The sequence below is a fragment of the Poecilia formosa genome, unplaced genomic scaffold, assembly GCF_000485575.1.
Source record: "Poecilia formosa unplaced genomic scaffold, Poecilia_formosa-5.1.2 Scaffold25, whole genome shotgun sequence".
NCBI classification, from domain to species: domain Eukaryota; kingdom Metazoa; phylum Chordata; class Actinopteri; order Cyprinodontiformes; family Poeciliidae; genus Poecilia; species Poecilia formosa.
The window spans coordinates 183,345-205,222 of NW_006799964.1; the positions used below are offsets into that span (position 1 = coordinate 183,345).

The 21,878-nt window shown below is 39.2% G+C and overlaps 1 protein-coding gene across 1 annotated transcript in view; it reads left to right on the forward strand.

Annotated features, from left to right (window-relative positions):
• The window catches only part of pcsk5b (proprotein convertase subtilisin/kexin type 5b), a 92,870-nt gene that overhangs the window by 68,608 nt on the left and 2,384 nt on the right, over window positions 1-21,878 (forward strand). The window contains exons 21-36 of the mRNA XM_016669461.1: window positions 3,568-3,670; window positions 5,340-5,476; window positions 8,855-9,055; window positions 9,990-10,058; window positions 15,471-15,531; window positions 15,617-15,762; window positions 15,944-16,150; window positions 16,297-16,380; window positions 17,295-17,481; window positions 17,586-17,800; window positions 19,108-19,350; window positions 19,503-19,736; window positions 19,812-19,992; window positions 20,074-20,291; window positions 20,588-20,688; window positions 21,232-21,436. Coding sequence (XP_016524947.1) covers window positions 3,568-3,670; window positions 5,340-5,476; window positions 8,855-9,055; window positions 9,990-10,058; window positions 15,471-15,531; window positions 15,617-15,762; window positions 15,944-16,150; window positions 16,297-16,380; window positions 17,295-17,481; window positions 17,586-17,800; window positions 19,108-19,350; window positions 19,503-19,736; window positions 19,812-19,992; window positions 20,074-20,291; window positions 20,588-20,688; window positions 21,232-21,436 — 2,592 coding nt within the window. The remainder of the gene's footprint in view (window positions 1-3,567; window positions 3,671-5,339; window positions 5,477-8,854; window positions 9,056-9,989; window positions 10,059-15,470; window positions 15,532-15,616; window positions 15,763-15,943; window positions 16,151-16,296; window positions 16,381-17,294; window positions 17,482-17,585; window positions 17,801-19,107; window positions 19,351-19,502; window positions 19,737-19,811; window positions 19,993-20,073; window positions 20,292-20,587; window positions 20,689-21,231; window positions 21,437-21,878) is intronic.

Consider the following 21,878-nt stretch of genomic DNA (forward strand, 5'->3'; position numbering starts at 1 on the left):
ATTTCATATTTCTTCCCGCTTTAGAAGCAGCCTTGGTTATCAGAACATCCCGTAATGGCAAGGGTTTAAGAAGTGTCAATGCTTTCTCAAGATTCTCTATGTTGTGGAGATTTATCTGAACACTAAAGTATTTGTACATTGTTCAAGATTTCCAATATCTAAATGCATCTGCTGGAGGATCTAGTCAAGTTGTGTTTTTTTCTGCTTCCTTGGACCGAGTGTGAGACGATGTAGAAGAGTTGCGGAGCTAGACGTTGTCAGCGTTGTCTCACAACAACAACAACAACTTGTTGCTGTCCTTACAAGCTCAGACTTGAGCGTCCACAACAGAGGACATAAGTTTCACCACCCTGAGTGTCGCCCCCATCTGTTGTCTTCCTGGATGGCACTCCAGGAAGATTTCTGCTGAGTAGAGCAGTGTGGCCCTCTGTTCCCTGAGAACTTGGCTCTCAGTTTGTTTGTCTGCGGGGGTGGGCGTGAGGAAGAGTGACGCCGTCCATTCGGGTGGTGGCTGGGGGGGGATGTGGGGGGCTTTTGAATGGTTTCAGCAGAGCTAGGCTGAATAGGAAGCCGCTGCCTGTTGTGTTTGTACACAAAGAATCTCCTTTGTTTTCCAGAGGAACAATTGAGCTTTTCACCGAAAGCCGGAGAGCACAGACAAACCTCACCGCTGCGGAGAAGGATGCTCTCGCTTTCTACTCTTACACAAACGTCCTGCTCCGTCGTTATGCTTAAACCAGCATTTGCCACCTTTGTTTAACAGCAAAGTGAGGGGGGGCGATGTTTATGTGCCATTTGTTTGCTTTTTTTTTTTTTTTTTTAAGGTTAATGGATTTGTGGAAACTTCTAGTTCAACTGCCAGCAGTATAAGACAATTTATATGAATTTTCAGAAGTTTGTTCTCTTATTCATTTTCAGACGTTGTTTAGGTAGAATTGTCGTGTAATAACTTACACGATAAGTTATTACAATTATGGATGTGCAATTATGCCCTTTGTGGAATCATAATTGCACATCCACCCAGAGGGCCATGGTAATTATGATAATGTTTTTGATGCGATGATTCATTGATTACTCTGCCAGTCGCAGAGGTTTCCGGCAAGCAAAACTCAATTCCCTGCACTTCTGAAACCCACGCACAAGTTCAGCATTTTTAGCCGTGGAGTTATGAGCCCAAAGCTAAAACAAAGCTGGTCTCTTAGTGATGATGCTTTTGCTGCTTGGTCACAAAAATGAACATAAAGGTAATAACTTTCACATTTAAGTTTTTTTTTTGTTTGTTTGTTTAGGTTCCTGAGTCATAGCAGTATATTCATTTTTATAGCAACATTGAAAAAATACATAAATGGCACAAAATAAAAAAATGAGTGCAGAAGAGCTGTGAATATAGATGAAAGTTGACTAAAAATGTCAGGTTTTGAATACCAAACTCAGTTGTCAATCAATGTCAGAGGTAAAGTAGTGATAACAGAGTCTGAAACTGAAATTAAGAATTTAAAATTTAACATTTAAAATTATTCATTGAGCAGGAGGAAGTAAGGAGAAATGTAGCGTAGGTATCTACTATACTGTCACCCTACGGTAGAACATAAACGCACCAAGTGAGCCTGTCATTTACTAAGCTGTCATTTGTGACCTGCTAGCTTCCAAATAGAGGGAAGTTCTGATCCAATTCTGACTCCACATATGTCACTTCTTCACTTAGGAAAGTAAAATTCACTGCAGAAATGAAGCAGTTAAAACTTTATTTTGCGGGCACAGTTTGTCACCCAAATTTTGTAATTATGGAAAGAGTTAGTTTGCTAAACAACTTGTGGTTTGGTTCTACTAAGTCATTTAAATCTAATGCTGCACACGCAGTGTTTGGAAAGGATGTTAAGACTGATATACAACTGCTTTCTTTTTTATTTGTCTCAAACAGAGAAACAATGAGTGTTAAGACGTTCCGAAGAATAATTTTGAGTGAATATGAACTGGTAAAAAAAAAAAAAAAATCCCAATAGCATTTTTCCTTCATAGATTATCTTTGTAATAAAATGTATAATTTCCTCCTTTTTTGTGTCACCAATAAGTGGTCACACATCTGTTTGGTATTACCAAAAGGGTTTATATTTTTAATGAAGAAAAAAAGTCAGTGTTTTATGGCCAACAAAAGTCCATCTGTCACTACAGACCCAAATAATTTACTAGCAATATACGATAATCACTTCCTGTTTTTGAGAGATGTGTGACTGCAACATCTTTTTGTTGTCAAAACGTTTTCTTAGAATTGCTTACTTAGGTCGATCACGGTTTATTTGTTTCAAACTTTCATTGTTTCGAAGTTTTTACAACTCGAAACTGGGACGATGTTAGTCCGTTAAGCTTTCCTCTGCAGTTTTAATTTGGAAATTTCTGGGTGTGTTTATTACTCCAACTGTGCTTTTGCTGCTGAAAGGTGGAAATGTCTCCAATCATGGGTTTTAAACACAGAACCGTTAAACTCTAAAACTTTTAAATATCTAGTGTCATAAAAAATTTAACTGGTTGGGAAGTTGTTTGAACTTTGTTCTTATAATGCAGATAATCTTTCATCAGTGAAATTTAAATGATCTGCATTTACCTCTGACATTAAGCCTGGAATAACCAAACCCAAAATATCCAGGGCTTTACTGTGTCTTCTTTTGCTGCAGAAGTGAACAACATATCTGAGTGACTTTTTAAAAATATTTTTGCATCAGGACGCTGAAAGTTAGTCTGCGTGGTTTCTTCTGCCATCATCTGTTTGGGTCGCAGCGTCGGCTGGTGACTTAAAAATGACTAAACAATCTGATAAAGAAGGCTGGTTCTATTTTGGATTATTGTGCGAAGAAGGATTCTCCGTAAAAGGAAGAACATTACGGAAAACCCTGAGCATCCTCTTCATCAGACCGTGACACGTCAACAGTGTCTTCAGTCCGAGACTCCTTCAGATCTGCTGCGATACAGACTGCTACAGGCGATCCTTCCTGCCTGTTACGGAGTAAAGCTTCTTCAAGGCTCGTATGTCTTTTACTGAACCTTTCTGTTCAGTTTTTATTGAAGAGAAAAACGGCAACAGCTGTTCGTAACCCAGCAACCAAAAATCAACAAAAGCAAGATAGTGACAAAACAGAACCAGATCCTGTTAAGCATTCTTCAAAATAAAAGACTTCCTCTATTCAAATAAATCATGTCTCACACTTAAATATATTCCACTTCACCTTTGTAATTATATACAATCATGTTCAATACAATTAATAATAATCATCATGAAAATTATGCTTAACATATAATTGTAAATCAGTCACTTATCATGCAAAATATACTGAACAACATATAAGTGTGAAAAGGTCACAACACTGCCTCCATCTGTCAGCATCCACTACAATTCTTTGAAGGAACTTCAATAATATGAGTTAGAGCAAATTTATTTCCCTTAAGAATCAACAGGATGTTTTTGAATTGAACAGAAACGGGTTGAATGATCATTGTGCAGCGGGTTTATAATGAAGCTGTTTTTTTTTTGTTTTTTGTTTGTTTTTTTGTTTTGTTGCTCTCTGTCTGCAGGGGAGTACATGAGTAAACAGGGAATGTGCCATCTTTGTGACGCTTCCTGTCAGCAGTGCACGGGTCCGGAAAGTGAAGCCTGCACCGTCTGCCCAGATACAAGGTTAAAACCTTTCACGAGGAAACGTCACCAGTGCAGAGTGCATGTTTTCAGACTTTTTCTTTGTTTCACACATTTGTTGTTTTCCCAGGCCAGTTTTAAAAGAGATGATATTAAGGCTAAATATGTTCAGATGATTATCGAAGTTCATAGTTTCTACAATTTGATCTTAACTGCGGTTGTCCCTATGAACCTCTGTGGATATAAAAAAAAAATCTGCACACGTTAAAACGCCAAATTGTTGTAGTATGAAACAGTAATGCCAAGAGAAATAATTGCAAAACATTTTTCACCTTTATTATAACCTTGAAACAGTGCAACTCAACTAAAAAGATAAAACTGAGAAATCAAAAGACTTAAATAATGTGGCCGCATAAATGTGCTCACCATTAAAACTCATACTTTTCTGTTAGAAATTCACTCGCACTTTTTGGTACACGTTTATTATAAGATTCAGCTTTGTAGATGTTTAAATATTGCATTTTAACTCCAAAACAGGAAGCTAGCAGGACAAATTTTGAACAGGATAGTAGAAATCCACATCCAATGTTACTTTGTATTGACAAACTTAGAGAACAAGTTACCGGTGCAGCACTTCACTAAACATCGAAGGTGTGGAGGCGAGGAGAAGCTAATTGTTTCTAAAAGGCTTATTAAAGTCCTCTGTTAAATTACCAAAGGGGCACTCGAATGACTCTCTAGCTATTAGGATCAATTAAGAACCAAACCTGGCACAGTGTGTTACCTCTGTGCCATCCTTCCAGCTGAACATAATTATTGCAGCTTTACTTTGCAGAAAAGTTGGGTCAGGAAAGAGTAAAAAGATGCATGAAAATATAAAGCAATCTGAATATAACTGAATATATTCCTACAATCATCTGGAGTTTAAACTGGAACTGAGGCTTAAGTTTCAAGGAGACAATAACAAAAGCACACAGCCAAGAAAACAAAGGAATGGCCTCTCACTCACACACACACACACACACACACACACACACACACACACACACGCACACACACACACACACACACGCATACACACAAAAAAACTATTTAAGGTCTTGGACTCAGCCAGCCAGAGTTTGGATCTGAACCCAGCGGAGCTTCTCCAGAGAGAGCTAAAATTCACTCAGGACTGATTCTGCCAAAAAGAAACAGAAAAACCTCCAAGACAAAGGTATGCCAAGCTTGTGGTATCTTTCCCAAGAAACCTCCAGGCAGCCACACACTCTTCAGCCAAGTACAAAGAGAAGTTCTTCAATAATTATGTAAAGAGGCATATTCTTTGTACAAAGTGTTACAAAACACTCTATTAAAACCTACTTTTTGCGAGTCCCTTCGCACTGCTGCGTGTAAATTAATGAAGGAATAAAAACCGACTGGATCCATGCTGAGACAAACCTGAAACAAAACAAAACGTGGAACATTTTCCATCTGCACTGTTCATTTAAAAAGATGTAAGCTAATACAGCCGAAGTGGCGCAAACATCGCATTGCAAATCCAACCACTGCAGCGAAAGCAGAGTTGATGCTTTTATAAATCAGACGTGAATTCACAGATGGGTGGGTTCAGATGTTGTGAAATTCTGCTCATTTCCAAGGATAAATCCAGCTTCTTAATGCACAGTGTGTTTATGTTTCAGCTGTAGCTCTGCTTCATACGTCCATGCAGGCTCTTTGAAGATGGCCGTTGTGTCATCGGCTGCCAGGAGGGGCGCTATGTCCTGGGGAAGCTGTGTCTTCCCTGTCATCACACCTGCAAGACGTGCACTGCTGAGGGTCCAGATAGCTGCACCAGCTGTGACACAGGTACACGCTCCCACAGAGATAAATACATTCAAATTGTTCTGTTTTGTTTCCTTGTGGTGAAAATAGAAAAAAGAAATATTTGCAGGTGCCAAAGTAAAAATATTTTCTTTTCTTTTTTTTTTTTCTCATTATCTCTGCAAGTTGAATGTGTCTTAATTTAACTGGCTTGTAGCGGCACAGAAGTGTATTTACACTGGAAGCAGCGATGGGTGGTTTTTGTTTCCAGAGCTGCAGATACCGACCCTGATGTTCTGTGTCACTGCTACAGCCGAGAACAGGAATATCAGCTGCAAGCAAAAATGAGTCACCAGGTGTTTCTGTATCACAAGCGAGCATTATTAGCACAGCTAGCTACAAACAGGAAGTTAGAAAAGTATCACCCCTTCCTCCATTTGAGTTAATTATTGATCTCTGAAATGTTTTAGAAATCATTGAGGAAGATAATTACTAGAGTTGGTGTATTGACTTGCAAGTGTTTCACAGGGTATTGATTTAGCTTTGGTATTTATTAGCTGCTGGGTGAAAATTTCTCAATGTGCTGCCTGTGATTGTAGACTCTGAACATATGGAGTTGTGACTAAACCTCACAAAACATTTTCATACCACTTTCCCACTTGTGACCACAAACTTCAATCTATTTCATGGAGGTTTTGTGGGACAAAACCCCAATACAAAGTAATACAGAACTGGAAAGAAATGAAAAATAACACGTTGTATTAAAGAGGCTTTACAGAAAAAGAAAATCTTCAAAGTCTCACCCCCATCACTTTAAATACCCAAATACAAAACAGTTTCTTCTTGAAAATCAGGGAACACACCAGACATGTCAGTAAGGGCTTTTGCACATCTGCAGAGTGTTGATCAATCTATCATCTGAAATGGAAAAGTTTGGTGGAACTACAAGCCTAACCAAACCTATCAACACAAACTGCGCTAGGAAATAAAAACATCAGAGAGGAATCAGAGAAGCTGGGGAGCTGCGGAGGAAGCTTTTCTTCAGCAGGGATGTGGAAGCTCTTAACAGGAAGACAGATCGGAAACTCCTGCATGAAAACCTCTGAGGCTTACGAAAGGCTTGAGAAATTCACCTTTCAGCAAGAAAGTCGGCCTAAGAACGTCCAGAGCTGCAGCGAAATGGTTCGGCTCAAAGCATGTTCATGCATTAGAATGGGCCCAGATCTAAATATTGATGAGAGTACGTGAAAAATGTTAAAGCTTGCATGATTTCCCACCACTTCCTATCTATCTACTACTTTACTTTGTTTTTCACCTAAGATTGCAATAACATCCACAGACGTTTGTAGATTTCACCTGAGAAAATGTGAAAAACTCAAGGGCTCTGAAATTGTTGGCAAGGCTCTGCAGCTCTGACTGCTGACTGGAGCAAATGTGCTTTTAGACCAAGCTAAGGCTCATTTGTGTCAGACATCCCCAATTAATCTTCTGAAAGTAAATGGATCTAATTAAGTTATAATGTTGCTGTTGATAGATGTGTTTTAGAAAGGGAGAACCAGTCTTTGTATGATCCATCCTGATGTCTTCGCTGTCACGGTGTCCATTTATCTTTTTCCTCGCTCCTCAAAATGAAACCCACCCCGGTGTTAAGTGCTGTCATCCTCTGAATCTGAGCAGCTAATCCTCGCTCCTTTTTTTTTTTTTCTCATATTAATATAGATCTCAGAGGTCATTAACAGACTGCAGCTGAAGAAATATTAGTCTGATGGTGGCAGGAGCAACTGTGTTTATCACACTGTTGCAGACGGTATTATGGCTGTCAGAATGAGAGTGTTTACGCTGGGGAGATACTGTTACGCACCTACACACACTTTGAGGTACCAGATGTCCAAGAAAAGAATTAACACCAGATTTTCTCGTCACACACACGTTCAATTAGCCGAAAAATTTGTCAGCCTATGTTTGAAAACGTGGTTCCGTTTAATTGCAAGTCTGTCTGAGGTTCAATGAGACAAAACAATAACAACAGGAACAGACCTATCTGTCTCACCCGGCTTCTTTCTCAAAACAGCCTCTCTTATCTCAGACACACACGCACATGCACACTCAAGGTATGAGCAAGATACGGAGGAGATTTTCTGATACTGACCTTTGATAGCGATGCTTTAGATCCCTGCTGTCACTTTTAAATGAGGGAGCATGACAGTAAACGAAACTGCAAATAAAAAACTTTCTAGACATAAAATTAAAGTAACGCATGTAAAGTTTATTCATTGTCTTTAACACAAGATTTAACTAGAAACTACAATGTAAATATTTTGCTGTCTCCATGGAGTTTTCTTTAACGATTGCTGTCTATTTAGCAGCAAACATCTTCCTGCCTGTCCTACCTAGGCTCCCTAATGCTGTTGAAGAATAGAATAGAATAGAATAGAATAGAATAGAATAGAGTTATCTTTTATTGACCCTCAGTGGGAAAACTCAGGTGTACCAGCAGCGAGGTAACAGTCAGATGGAAGCACACAAGCACACATGAAGACAACCAGTGATAATAAAATAAAAAAATGTTATGGAGACTGTATCTATAAATTTAAATATACAACATGAAAACTTCAGATTCATGACAAACGGTTTGTGCAGATTCTAATAAATGTTCAGGTGGAAAAGGAGGATAATGTAAACAGTGATGTTATTCTCCATGTTGGTCTGTCACAGGGCTCTGCAACCTGAGACTCCAGAGCTGCAAGTGGCTCTTTGGACCGTCCACAATGTTGCCTGTTAATGTTTTTGAAAATAAACAAATTCAGATTTTGGTAATTTTTCCTCTTTTGTTATGGTATAATTGTGTTGAATTTCTGAAACAGAAGATTTTTTTTTTGTGTGTGTGTGTTTCTGTGGGCAACTAAATATTTTTTTTCTTCATCATTTTCCACAAATTTCAACATCCCACAGAAGTTTTGTTATTTTCTTTATTATTTTTTTAAACCTGCAAAAATAGAAATAAAGCTGTGATGCTTTGAAACTTACAAGAAAGATTTTGTAGTTGATGTTTATATTTGTTTTTTTTCCATAAAGTCATGTAACAGTTGTGGCTCTGAGTAAATGTCATTGAAGCCAAAAATGGCTTTTATAGATCTCTGGTCTATCACATGTAATCTACAAAAAAAAACTATCCATATTTGTGGTTGTGGGGTAGCAAATGATGAAAATATTTAAGAGTAATGAAGATCTCTGTTCGGCAGATGAGACTGCACATTCTTGAATGATGCTTCACATTTAAGTCAGTGGTTTCCAAAAACCTAAATTACTCTTAAACCTCCGTCAGCGAGTCTGTGTCTGTCTGCATGCCTGTGTTTTGCATCAGCTCCTTCTTCTCATGGAAACCCTCATCTCTTTTTTTTTTCTTCCCCCGTTTCAACCCAGACAGGGTGGGTGTACCCAGGTACCTGTTTCAGAATCGGTGTCGGGAAGCCTGTCCTGAGGGCTTCTTCTCCTCTGCAAGGATGTGTTGTGAGCCGTGTCCTGCAGAATGCGTCGTTTGTACTGCAGCAGACCGCTGCGTCCAGTGCAGCTCGGGATACAGGCTCAGAAATGACCACTGTGTCCAACTGGAGTGCAGCACAGGTTAGAGACACGTAACGCTGACGTGTTTTCTTCTGCAACAAACATCTGCATATTAAGGTTAACTATGGAGCAACTCTGAGAAATTTAGTCTGAAAAATAATAGTAATAATAATCAACATCACATCGTTGAATTAATCATTCATCATCATTCAACAATGATGCCTCGTATTTTACCTGCTTAGCAGCACAAAACAACAAAGCAAAGCAACTTTTGCACTTCATTTCTGTCTACCTACCTTGTATTTTATTTATTTATTTTTTTTTAAATCTCTTAACGATGAACTGTCAGAGCGTTTGTTGTAGAGAAGTAGATTCTTCTCTCATTTTAAGTTTCACATCTGTGAAGCTCTCAGATGTTCCCAGCATGGTGTAAGTTATATGATTAGAGAGTTCATGCCATCTTTCTATCATCTTTGATATTCAACAAAGGGAAAAATGTTGGAAGCACAGTTGCTGGCGTGCCTTAATCTAGTCCATCTACCAAGGCCCACATGGTGCAGACCCCCCACCCCCTGCCGTTTTTTCTGATCTTAATCCTCATTTTTATCCTCTGAGAGATTGTGAAAGATGAACACCTCACAGTTTATATCAAAGCTTGAGATCAGCTGGGAATGGCAGTCAGGGGAGAACTGAGCGAAAGCTGGGACTTCTGCTTTTCGCAGTATTTGAGATAAGGAACGGAGGTGGAGCTTTCTGCACCAGAGGGTCTGAAATGAACATGGATTCCAGCAATGAGAGTTTGCAACAGTAGATCTGCAACTATGTTGTCTTTAATTTTCATTCTCCTGTGGCATTTTGATTCACTTTATTTGATTTAGACAAAATTGAATGTTTGGAAATAGTTAAAAGTCGCAAAAGTGCTTTTCAAGAAACGAGAACTGAAATCCGTTTAGTATTTTATTCCTTATATCAGTTGTCTTGTATTTTCTGTCAGATGAGGCTTCAGACGATGATCAGCAGGACTGTCTTCCCTGTGATGAGGGCTGCAAGAAATGCAAGCGCAGTAAGTAGACTGCGTCTGTCTCTCTGTTTTTTTTTTTTTTTTTTTACTTCCCTGTCATACGTCACCAACTTAAACAGATGTTGTCCATTTAGAACCAGGAGGAACCAGAATGAAAGTGTGTATCCTCGGTAAAACATGCTGCAACTTGATCAACCATCAGCAAAACTTTAAGCCGCTGCAACTTGATGTTGTGATCCACTGGATTTTACTCTGTTCAGCATCAATGTGTAATTGACACAAAGCATGAATCTTGTATGAAAAGAAAAAATATGAGATTGTAAACAACGATTTGCACAAAACCCACCAATTGTGGTGTACATGAAGGCACAATAAGATTTATTAAAAGTCGGGGCTTCCACTTAGTATTTAGTACCATGTATTCCCCCTTTTGAATTTTTCACATTTTGTTATGTTACAACCACAAACTTCTAAGCGTTTCATGGGATTTGTTTTTGTCGTTTAAAAAATTAAAGCTTCAAGCGTGTCGCTACTATCTGTCCACACACATCTGCAGTCTGGATTTTTTTTTTTTTTGTTTGCTAATTTGTTGTTGCAAAACAGCTCAAGCTCAGACAGATTAGATGGAGAGAAACTAGAAACAGCAGTTTCCAAGTCTTGCCACAGATTCCCAATTGAATTTAGGCCTGGAGTTAAAAAAAACAACAAAAAACAAAAACACACACACACACACACATTCTGACAAATGGATATGCTGTAACCAAACCTGTATGTTTATGGACCCAAGCCCAAATCTTTTGGCCTGTTTGAGCCCCATCTATTTAAAGCAGTTTTGCTCCCGCTGAAGATGGGAAGGGCGTGTTCAGATTGAGCTGCAGCCTTTATTTTGATGACTAATTTTTTATTTTTGTCTCATCTGACCAGAGAACCTTCTTCTACATGCTTGCTGTGTCCTCTGACTTGTGGCAAGTTTGAAACATGGTTTCGTATGTTCTTTATTTTCAACAGTGACGTTTTTCCTGCTCCTCCAAGTGTGTGGAGTGAAATGTAATAGTAATATATAGTAGTTGTCCTGCTGTAATTTTTTAAATTGTGGATAATGAAAGAATTTGTTGTTTACTTTGCAAGACTGTGAGTTGCATTTATAAACGATGTGACTGATTTCTGTTCCTCACCCTCTACATGAGACACTTACTTTGAAATACAACTTGTTCTCAAAGTGAGTTCAGGGTTGAGATTGCGTGGATGTTGGGCAGCTCGTAGTCAGGGTGACAAAGTTGGTTGTTGTTTCATCCTGACGCTCTGTTAGTTACACTCTAACTCTAACGCCATGTTAGATATACAGTCTGCAATGCCACAGAAAGACAAACCTTCTTCCTCTTGGAGATGATTATCACATGCAGCTGAAAGTTGTTATTGTGAAGTGAACTCATCTGAGGCAGAGATGGGCTGTTATTATGTCATTATGTGTTTCGTCTGGAATATTGCTTCAGTCTGGCTGCCTGCTACCCATCACCTCCCCGCGCTGAATGTATCAGTCAGCAGAGGAGGGATTTAAGATGATCGGCGCTTCTGCTAAACATGATGCTAGAGGGTAAAAGTTACGGCACCGGGTTAGAAATGTTGGTAAAATGCTTGTTAATGTTGAAGGTCCTGTGTGTGGAAAGACATTTTTATCCTTTTATTTAGCTTTTTTTTTTTTTTTTTTTTTAGGTTGTAAGCCAAACTTAGATCTGATACTGGAATATTAGTCATAATATCATATTTTTTTTTAATATTTTGCAATGTTACAATCTCAAAGGTGAATGTATTTAATTGTGGTTTTGTCTTTTAGACCTTCACATGGTTGTGAAGTGGAAGGAAAAAGATTGTGTCTTAAATAAAAACATTAAAGTTTTGTAGTTTTGACTCAGTCCTACAGAGTCAAAGTTACTACATACAGCTGCAATTTCAGACCTTTGTTGTGTCTCCACCAGCTTCGAACATCCAGAGATGGAAATTTTTGCTCTTTGATTTTTTTTAAACTCGCTCAAGCTCAGTCAGATTTCATTTTATGTAGGGGTACGTTGACCCTGCGGCAAATTTTTTAAAATAAGTCATTTTTCTTCCATTTCACAGCTTTGCAAAACTTTGTGCTTATCCATCACATAAAAGTGAAATATAAGACATTGAAGTTTATTGTTTAAAAAATATAAAAAGAAATTCAGATTTTTAACTCTAAGTCTTGCATAAGGTCACGGAGATGTTGTGGAATAATTGCATCTGCGGTTTAGGCTTCATGTTAGATCTGTAAGGGTTAATGTTGAAGTAATACCATCTGTGGATCTGTTTGTTATACAAGGCTTTCTTTTGTATCTATCATAGTCCCTTTAATCCTCCAAACATACTAATCATTCTTTCCAAACCACATGCTAGAGGTTTGGAAATCTTCTAGAAACACAATGTTTTCATGTTTTTCTGGTGCTGAGTGTACTTCCAGGATCATCTCTGGGGTCACTTTCCTGTCTTATTCAAAGGATAAAGAATCTTATCTTGGTTTTCTCCTCCTCAGCACATGTCTGCTTGATTAAAAAAAAAAAAAGTTTCTAAGCGTTACTGCTGATTCATCTCTTTTCATCTAGTCTGATGTCAAAACAGAAGATAAATCTGAAACTTGGACCTCCCTCTGTGAGCATATTGTGCAGCTCAGGTATGCAGAGGAAGATTTTGGGGATCTTGGACAAAAATAATTTCTATGCGGCTTCTAGTACTTTTTTTTTTTTTCTAGGATGTGAATTCCTGTATCTAAGGAACAATGGCGGCCGCTAAAAGAACAGATAGATGCGTAAAGGAAGTGGCCTTCAAATTTCTAAGACTCGAAAAGAGAATATTTTCTCGATTGGACTAAAAGTGTGAGAGATCCCTCTTTACCATCGTTGTTAAAAGACAAAGTGAGGGAGTATCTCCTGGAAGACGCCCTCCAGCAGAGCTGCACGGGCTTGCAGAGTGAATGCCAAGTAGAAGTGAAGGCAACATGTGGAGACCCAGCACCTTTACTGAGTCACTCTGATAAGGCTCTTTATAGTCCGCATTCTCCAAATCACGTCCTTATATTCATCCCTTCCTTTTTTTAACGTCGGTATTGTTCGATATTTTTGCACAGCCAGCTCGGTGCTCACTTTGACTCACTTTTCACCACATTTTTCATTTATCCCCTTTCTTTCCCTGACAGTCGCAGAATGCCAGATCAACCAGCTGACGTGATAAGTTTAGGCACCACATTCATCAGTCATCTCCCTAGATTGCACTGCCTTTCACTTTTAATCGAACTGAAGCACCTTAAAGTGATTGTGTGCGCTCACATCACACATGCCTCTTAATTGCTGACATGATGTGCAGCTTTTCAATGCACTTAGGGGCAAAAAAAAAAAAAAAAAGTAAATGTGAGTGCTTGCACATTCCACAAGTCAATACCTCAGGATGTGTACGGCAGCTGAAATCCTCCCCTCCTCCTGCTTTGCACCGTTAATATTTATGCGGGCGCTATTTTCTCCCTCTCATAGATACAGCCTGCAGGCACGATTTCCGGCTCCTCACCCGAGTATTTCTCCTATACCGCCGTCCCCTCCCGCCTTCCCCTTCTCCCAGTCTTTCTATCCCTGTATGAGTAATTGCTTTCACAGGTTGTGGCTTGTTGACGGCATTGAAGTGCAAACTGGTGCAGTGTTAAGTTGAGGGTGCTGGAAGGAGACAGAAAGAGGAATGGGATGTGGGGGTTGCGGAGGGTTTTTCTTGAGAGGATTAATGCCCCAAGGGAAGATCTGCAGGCGCGTCTTTTTAAGCCGTCCTTTACCTCCTCTCCCTGCCTGTCTGATCCTTTATTTCTTTTTTCTTTTACCCACACTGCTCACTCTCTCCGTCCTTGAAGATGTTGTGACATTGTTGCATCCGGAGGTGACAGTCAGGGTCCTCCGGAGTTACCAGCTGAATGGTTTTGATAGACAGCTCAGATTAATTAGTTTGAGGGGGGGAAAATGACCTCACTCTCTGGTCTTTGTAGAAAATCAACCTCTCACGAACTCACTTGAAATGATTATTGGGGTCTGCTATAATGTTCCAGTTTGTTTGTATTATCCCTGGTAATACAGACCAGGGTGTTAACAGAATTGTGGCAATACTTAAATATAACCTTTAATGTAGCATAATCTCACCCTGGACATTTTTTAAAATCCAGCTTTTAATTTGAGCATTCATTTTAAGTTGGGTGAAATCCCTTTTTAACTTTATTTATTTATTTATTTATTTATTTATTTATTTATTTTGAAGGCTTAATTAAAATCGATTCAGTTAATTTTTATTAAAGCACCAACACTTTACAAGATCAAACCTCTTTAAAAACATCTGGAAACGGATCAATCCAAACATGCACACAGATGCAAAAATGTTTGATTTATTATTAATATTATTATTATGATCACACTCGGGTGATGACGGAATAAAGCAGATCTATGCATCGTACTCTACGGTAACCTGATGCGTGAGATTAGAGTGCCACCTGCTGGTGTTAACAGAAACTGCTTTTAGAACAGCGCTCTTCAACCTCTTCAGAGTCTTTTTGACCAATTTCACATCTGAATTTGTCTCCAATCAGAAAACACATTAAAATTAGTTTATTTTGTTTCTATGTAAAGATGGAAGGGCAGAAGATAAGAATGATCCCAGTATAACGATTTTGTTTTCGTCTTCCTTCATATCAAATTAACATTACCATTAATTACAATAGGATTTTTCTTATTTCAAACATTTACTTGTTTTACTGTTTCAGTCCATCAAAAGTAAAAAATTAAAAAAAAAATCACCGAAGACATAAGAAATAATTTAATTAAACAGAATGTAAGATGTATATGTTTTTTTTATTTTCATGGTAAAGAGTTTTTACTAAAAATAGTTTTTCCCTATTTTTGTACCAACCTTTTGGCTGCCTGATGATGTTGTAACTTCTAATGTGCGTTTCTCTCAGCAGTTTTGCTCAAAATAATTTCGTAGCTGTACCAGAAATTTGAAAGCCAATAAAACTAATTATAAGACAGTTTCGGGTTTAAATCAATAGTTAATCTGATTTGTGTTTTAAAAGGATTCTTGTAGGAACTTGATGACTAACCTTTTGAGTTTGCTGCCACTGGTCTGCTGCGTTTACCCTCAGCTATTGTTAAGTCATATTATTGGTGCTGCAGTCACATCTTTTACAAAGCTGAATAAACTTTGTTTTAAAGCTTTACTGCGCCTACATTTTAGAGTCGTTCCTTCATGCACTTATTGGATGAAATGAGACGGGAAAATCATTATTATTTTCTGCTCTCTTTAAAAATAAAAGAAGATTGTTTGATTTCACTCCATTGTTGGTCAAAGTTGCATAAGACGGGCTGAGAAGACGCCGACTGCAAATCTGTTACTACAATTTCTCGTAATTTCCAGATGATTCGGGAGATCAGAAGCAGAAAACTGCCTGCCTGGAATGTGAAGATGGATACTATCTGTGAGTATCTTCGGATCGCTGCTTCATCACCGACGTCCAGCTCCAAGCTCTCGGACCGACGCCGAACTTCCCGTGCTGGCTGCAGGTTTGGCGCCGACTGCCATCAGTCCTGTCCGGATCGGACCTTCGAAGTGAAGGAGACCATGACGTGTTCTTCGTGTGAAGACCCAATCTGCGGCGTCTGTGACCAGTCCCAGTGCTACTTGTGTGACGACGGATTCTACGTCTCTGGTAACATCAGAAAAACACGTATCTATTGTATTTCCTTGTTACTTTTTATTGATTATTTTTATTCATTTTAAGTGTTGTAGTCACCAGCTGTTGAATGAATCTCAACCCTAAATGTTGGACTTAGCGAAGCAAAATGTATTTTATGTGGTGCAGATAAATGTATCCTCACTTGTGCGTACAGATGGAGAGTGTGTGGATCACTGCCAGGAAGGATTCTTTGTGCATAAGGAAAGCCAGGAATGTGAACCTTGTCACAAAGACTGTCGCTCCTGTGGAGGGCCCAGATCTGACGACTGCGACTCCTGTGAAGACGGCTTCACTCTGAAAGATGGGCAGTGTCTCGACAGGAAGCAGCTCACTACTTGTCCCGAGAGACAGTTCAAAACCAGTGCGTCTGATTGTTAATAGTTCCTTGTTATACTAAATATTCAAAATCCAGTCACTTTGAAATATGAATCTGCTATTAGCTTTGTTCTTCAAACCAAAATGAACTTTGAAATGATTACTCTGGTTTCTGTTCTCTGTTTGCATCAGATCAAGGCAAATGTGAACGGTGTCACTCCTCCTGTAAGAACTGCTTTGCTGCAGGGAAGGAAAACTGCAGCAGCTGCAACTCTGGTAAACCAACCGGACACGCTTTTTCTATCCATCAAAAACCTTGTTAGGACTGAGCAACATGGCTTAAGAATAAAATCTTATTTCTTTTTCTTTTGTGCAAAATCTGACTTCCGATTTTCTTGCTTTCTTTTCTTGAAAAGAAATATGTTACAGAAATGTTTTCAAATAAGGGCTTTTACTTCAGTCATTCCTTCTGTAGCCTGGCCTCTATTCAAAGTCCAAATAAGTAGAAGCTGCCAAATGAGAACAAAGGCCCTCGGTGGGCTGACATCACCTGGAACTACAGAAACCAAGGAGTGAATTGGTGAAAAAACCCCAAAAAAACCAAATCCAGATTTTCCGAAAAAGTAAACTTTAAGAACTGAAAGTACCTTCCAAATGAAGGAAAACATCCTGGGATGTTCAGGAACCGCCAGGACTCCAGCTCCTCATGCTCTCTGTAGTCCCACTTCCCTTCTTGGGAAACGTTTTATGGTCAAACCACACAAAGATTGAGTTATTTGACCACACTTATGAGCCAAATGTAAACCACACTATGTAAAAGCTTTTAAACCAAGCCTTGTGGTCATTCCATCTAGTTTGCTGCAATGCAGTGCAGATGACTGAGTCGTGTGTATTTCCTTAGCTTCACGTCGGACGATTAGCTGGATGGCAGAAACGTGGACACAGTGCTGTAATCCAATGGGAAAACACAAACAATCATCTGAACTGATTTTGGAAAGGACAAAGCAAGCAAACATTAAGCTTTTTAATTAACTTTATACATATCTATAATTCAATAGGTTTTTAGTGTTCCCATGATGGGTTAGTACAAACTTGTGTATTTTCCAATGTTTCTCTTGCAAACATGCTGGTGTATCAATATCCTCTTTTGTGTGATTGACATAATTTGTGTTTTTTTTCTTTGCCTTTAGAACACTTTTTGACTCTGAATCATACTTGCGTGTCTCATTGTCCATCTGAGACATTTGGCAACAAGACATCTGGCCAGTGTGATCCCTGCCTGAGCGGGTGTGTCGTGTGTCAGGAAGCCCAAGCCTGTCAGCGATGTCATACAGGACTTTATCTGCAAAATGGAACCTGCGTGGTGGAGTGTCTGAGGTGCCCTCCCTGTCTTCTCCGTTTTTACTACTTGCACAAATCGCCCGGCACGTAGCTGCTAGCAGTCACTCAGACGTTTGGGCCTCTCTCTGCCTCGTCCTCAGAGGGTTCCCACAGGGTGAAGAATGCCACCAATGTGTCCCGGAGTGTGGATCCTGCAAAGAGCGTCCTTCCAACTGTTTGAGCTGTGAGAGAGGCTTTCTGTTGCTGGACAACTCCTGCTTGTCCTCCTGTCCAGAGGGCTACTATGACAACAGCAAAGAGTGCCTGCGCTGCCCACAGCACTGTAGCGAGTGCAGTCAGGACGGCCTCTGCAAGAGTAAGCAGGAATGGAGGATGTGGTGAAAAGGATTACAGACATGCTGATTTGAAAGGGATTTACTTTAGAGCTGAATAGTCGAAAAGAGGAAGCTTACAGAAAGAAGGTGAAAGAGAAAAAAACAGGAAATTTAGATACTTCTCTGTCTGCTTTCTCAACAGCAGAGAATCTAAATTGAGAAAACACGAACACAGCTAAATGAAAACATGAAGTAGGAACAACGGAAGGACAATGCTGCTTTTTATTAGTTTCCAAGTTCTGCAGATGCTTAGAGTGAAGAGAAAATTGCATTTTCAATGGATTATCTAAGATTCTGTTTGAAGTAATAAAAAAAATGAATTGGGGAAAAAAAAAAACGTATTTGAATATAACATGAAACAAATGGAGAACAATCAAAAAAGTATCTTTCTGACAAATCTTTCTAAAAAAAAAACAAAAAAACCAGCAAAATAAAAACAATAACAAAAACAAAATTTACTTTTAAAAAAATGATTTGTGTCTACATGGGAATAAGTGCATCATTTTTAAAAGAAATAACTGATTGTATTAAAAACTTTATATACAAATAAAACCCAAAAAACTGAAAAATCAAAAAATATCAGTCATCTTTAAAGAAACAAGTTAACAATTTGTATCAAATTAGAATGCATGACATGTTATTTAAACCTGTTAAGATTGGATTGATGTTATATTTCTCCATAGAAATTGAAAGTAAAATGATAACATGGCTAAAGTGACTGGAACAGAATATTAAGTTGTAAATCTCACAGGCAATCATAGTGTTACTTTATAAGATTTAAGTTATTTTACAAATATTTGCTTTAGATTTTTAAAAATTTGATATTTTTTGCTTTTTCTTTATAATTACGTAAAATTGAATAATTGTAATTAATTAATTGAATTACGCTGTTCCAACAAAGACCACAACAATTTTGGGTCAATGTGGTCAGAATTTGATTAAACCAAAAAAATAGTTGCTTGCTTTGTAACGTAGACCATTATTAAAAGTTGATGTAATTAGATTAGCTAACTCTTTTTTTTCTTTTTTTTTTTAGCTATTAAAAAAAAGCATTTATGATGTGACCTGATCTGACCCTTCAAAAAAAGATGAGGGATTTAAAAGAGGCTAAAAAAATGTTGGTAACTGTGTTGTTTTTGGTAAATCATGGTAATTCGTTTTGCTAAACTAAATGAGTGAACTGGAAAAATAAATTTAAAATTTCTTTAATAAACCACCTGAACATTACTGTCCCGTGTTTCGTTACATCAACTTGTGCTTATTGCATGATTTATCTTCTCTGTTTCAGAATGTGCAGATTCTTACGTCCTTTACGAGGCTGAGTGTGTGGACGAGTGTCCCAAAGGTTACTTCAACAATGAGCAGGAGCAAGAGTGCATGCAGTGTCATGCCGACTGTGCTTCATGTGACGGACCCGACGACAAAGACTGCAACGTGTGTCGCAACCCTAAAGCGGTCCGATACGATGGAGAATGTCTGGCCAGGTGTCCAAGCAACACCTACCATGATGAGGACAACAATGAATGCACAGGTAGGGAAGGTGGAGACTTATCCCATGATAAAAGCAATAATGTATGAAAAAAAGCTAAAATTATAGTTTTCCCCTCCACAAAGTTTCCCACGAGTTTTCTTGGATACAGCTGACTCCTTCTGGAAGGTCCTAATGGCTTCTTCTTCCTGCAGCTTGTGACAAGTCGTGTCTGACCTGCTCTGGCCATGAACCCACTGACTGCCTCAGCTGTGACGCCAACAGACGCGTGGATGAGAGCGGAGGCTGTGTGTGGAGCAGTCAGTGCTCCATGGACTCGTACGTGGACCTGAACGGTGATTGCCAGCGGTGCCACACCCAGTGCCGCCGCTGTGACGGTCCAGGCAAAGACCACTGCCTCAGCTGCAACGAGCCGCACCTCCTGCTGAGTGAGTCGCCGTGATGTCCGTCTGGATGCATTCGGCGTAGGAAACTTTTAACATCTCTGTGGCTGCGCCCTTTAGACGGCACCTGTGTGAAGAAGTGTCCGGTGGGCTATTACGTCGAAGACAAAGTTGATCCTGCGTGTGAACGGTGCCACCCGAGCTGCGAGTCCTGCTTTGGTCATCACAGTCAACACTGCAAAACCTGCAAACCAGGATTTTTCAAACAGGCCAGCAGCTGTGTTGAAACCTGCTCTGAGAGGTTTGAAAACATAAAAAAAAAAAAAAAAACTTTCCTGATTGCTGTAATGTACTCTACATGCTTATCCTCCTTCAATTTCAGCCACTTTGGCAACAAGACCACCATGCTTTGTGAGCGATGTGACCCCTCCTGCAACCAGTGTGTGGGCAGTGGCAACACATACTGTCTGAACTGCAGGGAGGGCTATGTGTTCATGAGGCCGTGGGGGCAATGCCTGAAGAGCTGCCCTCCAGGGTATTACAAAGATATCTGGTCCAGAGACTGTCACAAGTGTCACCCCACCTGCAAGACCTGCAATGGTAAAGAAAAGCTGCCGTGGCTTTCTGATGCTCTGTGGTTTTCATCTCTTCTTCCTGTGCTTCAAGAGGCGCGGTGAGAGATAAACCATAGACACATCAGTATTTGCTGAAATGATCTCTCTGTAGAGATGATTGGTTTCAGATGAAACATCTTCATCAGGCCTCTTTTTAAACTGAGAATGGATGCTGAAACAGTTATAAGATTTTGATAAGATGTGCTTATTTATTTATTTATTTTAAATTATGGTTCATGTGTCAAAGATATTGTGCTCCATGTAATTTCTCTGTTTCTCCAGATGAGGGCGCTTTGTCCTGTTTGTCCTGTTATGATGGCTTCACCTTTGAGGGTGGATTCTGTGACAACCCCTGTTTCATAGGCTCCTACCCGGCCTCTAAGGTAACAGAAAAAACACACAACACTAACAAACAAAATTATAAACACGGAAACACGACAAGCAATTAAGAGATTTGACTCAATTCAATAAATTAATAAAATGTGAACGAAACAGGAGCAAGTTTCATGAGAAGATAATATTTATCCTCTCTGCGTATTGTCACATGTCCGCTGTAGATCTCTCTAGAGTTATCATTTCAGTTCAAAGCGCATTAGATTTGGTTTAAGTGGATGGCCATGTCTTGGTAAGCCTGTAATGGTCTACATCCCTGTGTTTATGCTGAGATTAAATATCGCACACTCTGAATCTGTTTAATAATTAGCTGTCTTCAGAAGAGAGTTGGTAGTGCCCCGTTTTACTAATGCAATAATTTAACAAACCAGAAACAACCCTTGTTTAACTTTTGGCTTTAGCAGCTGCAATAATAAATAATATGTCAGAGTTACGTAATATTGTACTTAATATTACGCTTGTGAAATTGTTAGGAAATAAATCTAAAAGCAAAACAAAAGCTATAGATGTGGGCTAATTTTTTTCCCCTTCAGGATTTGAAGCGTGATGACCCACAATGCAGACATTGTGACCAATCGTGTGAGGGCTGCTGGGGCCCCAGCATGTGGCAGTGCACCGTCTGCCACCCGAGCCACATCCTGGCCGACGACGGCCGCTGCTTGAGCTGCTGTGGAAAGAAGACGCCACGCGACGATCAACCAATACCCAGAGAGTGCTGCGACTGCGAGGCATCATACAGTAAACAAGAACACACATCAACCATCAGGCCTCTATGGTCATCTCATCAATAGAAATGTCTTCCCTGGATTTGTGAATAGAAACATTTTTAATCATAAACTAGATTTTTTGAGTGGAAATCATGTTGCACCTGTAACATGATTTCCACTTGCAGTGCTTTTTACAACTTAATGTATTCATTTAAAACGTTTTTCCAAGAGAGTGTTTTAAGTTTTACTTCACAACAAAACAGCAGTTTGCAATGTTAATAAGTAATTCTTTCAGCAATTTACTTTTTTCACCAGAAACCTGATACTTTCCGACAAAGCTGACAGGTTTTACTTGACAGAAACCTGAATCTTTCTGTTAAGACGAAACTGAAAGTTTTGTGTCTGTTGTGCTGTTGTGCTTTGGTTAATGCGTCATATTTTATGATGTAAGAAGACAACATTTATGACATAGG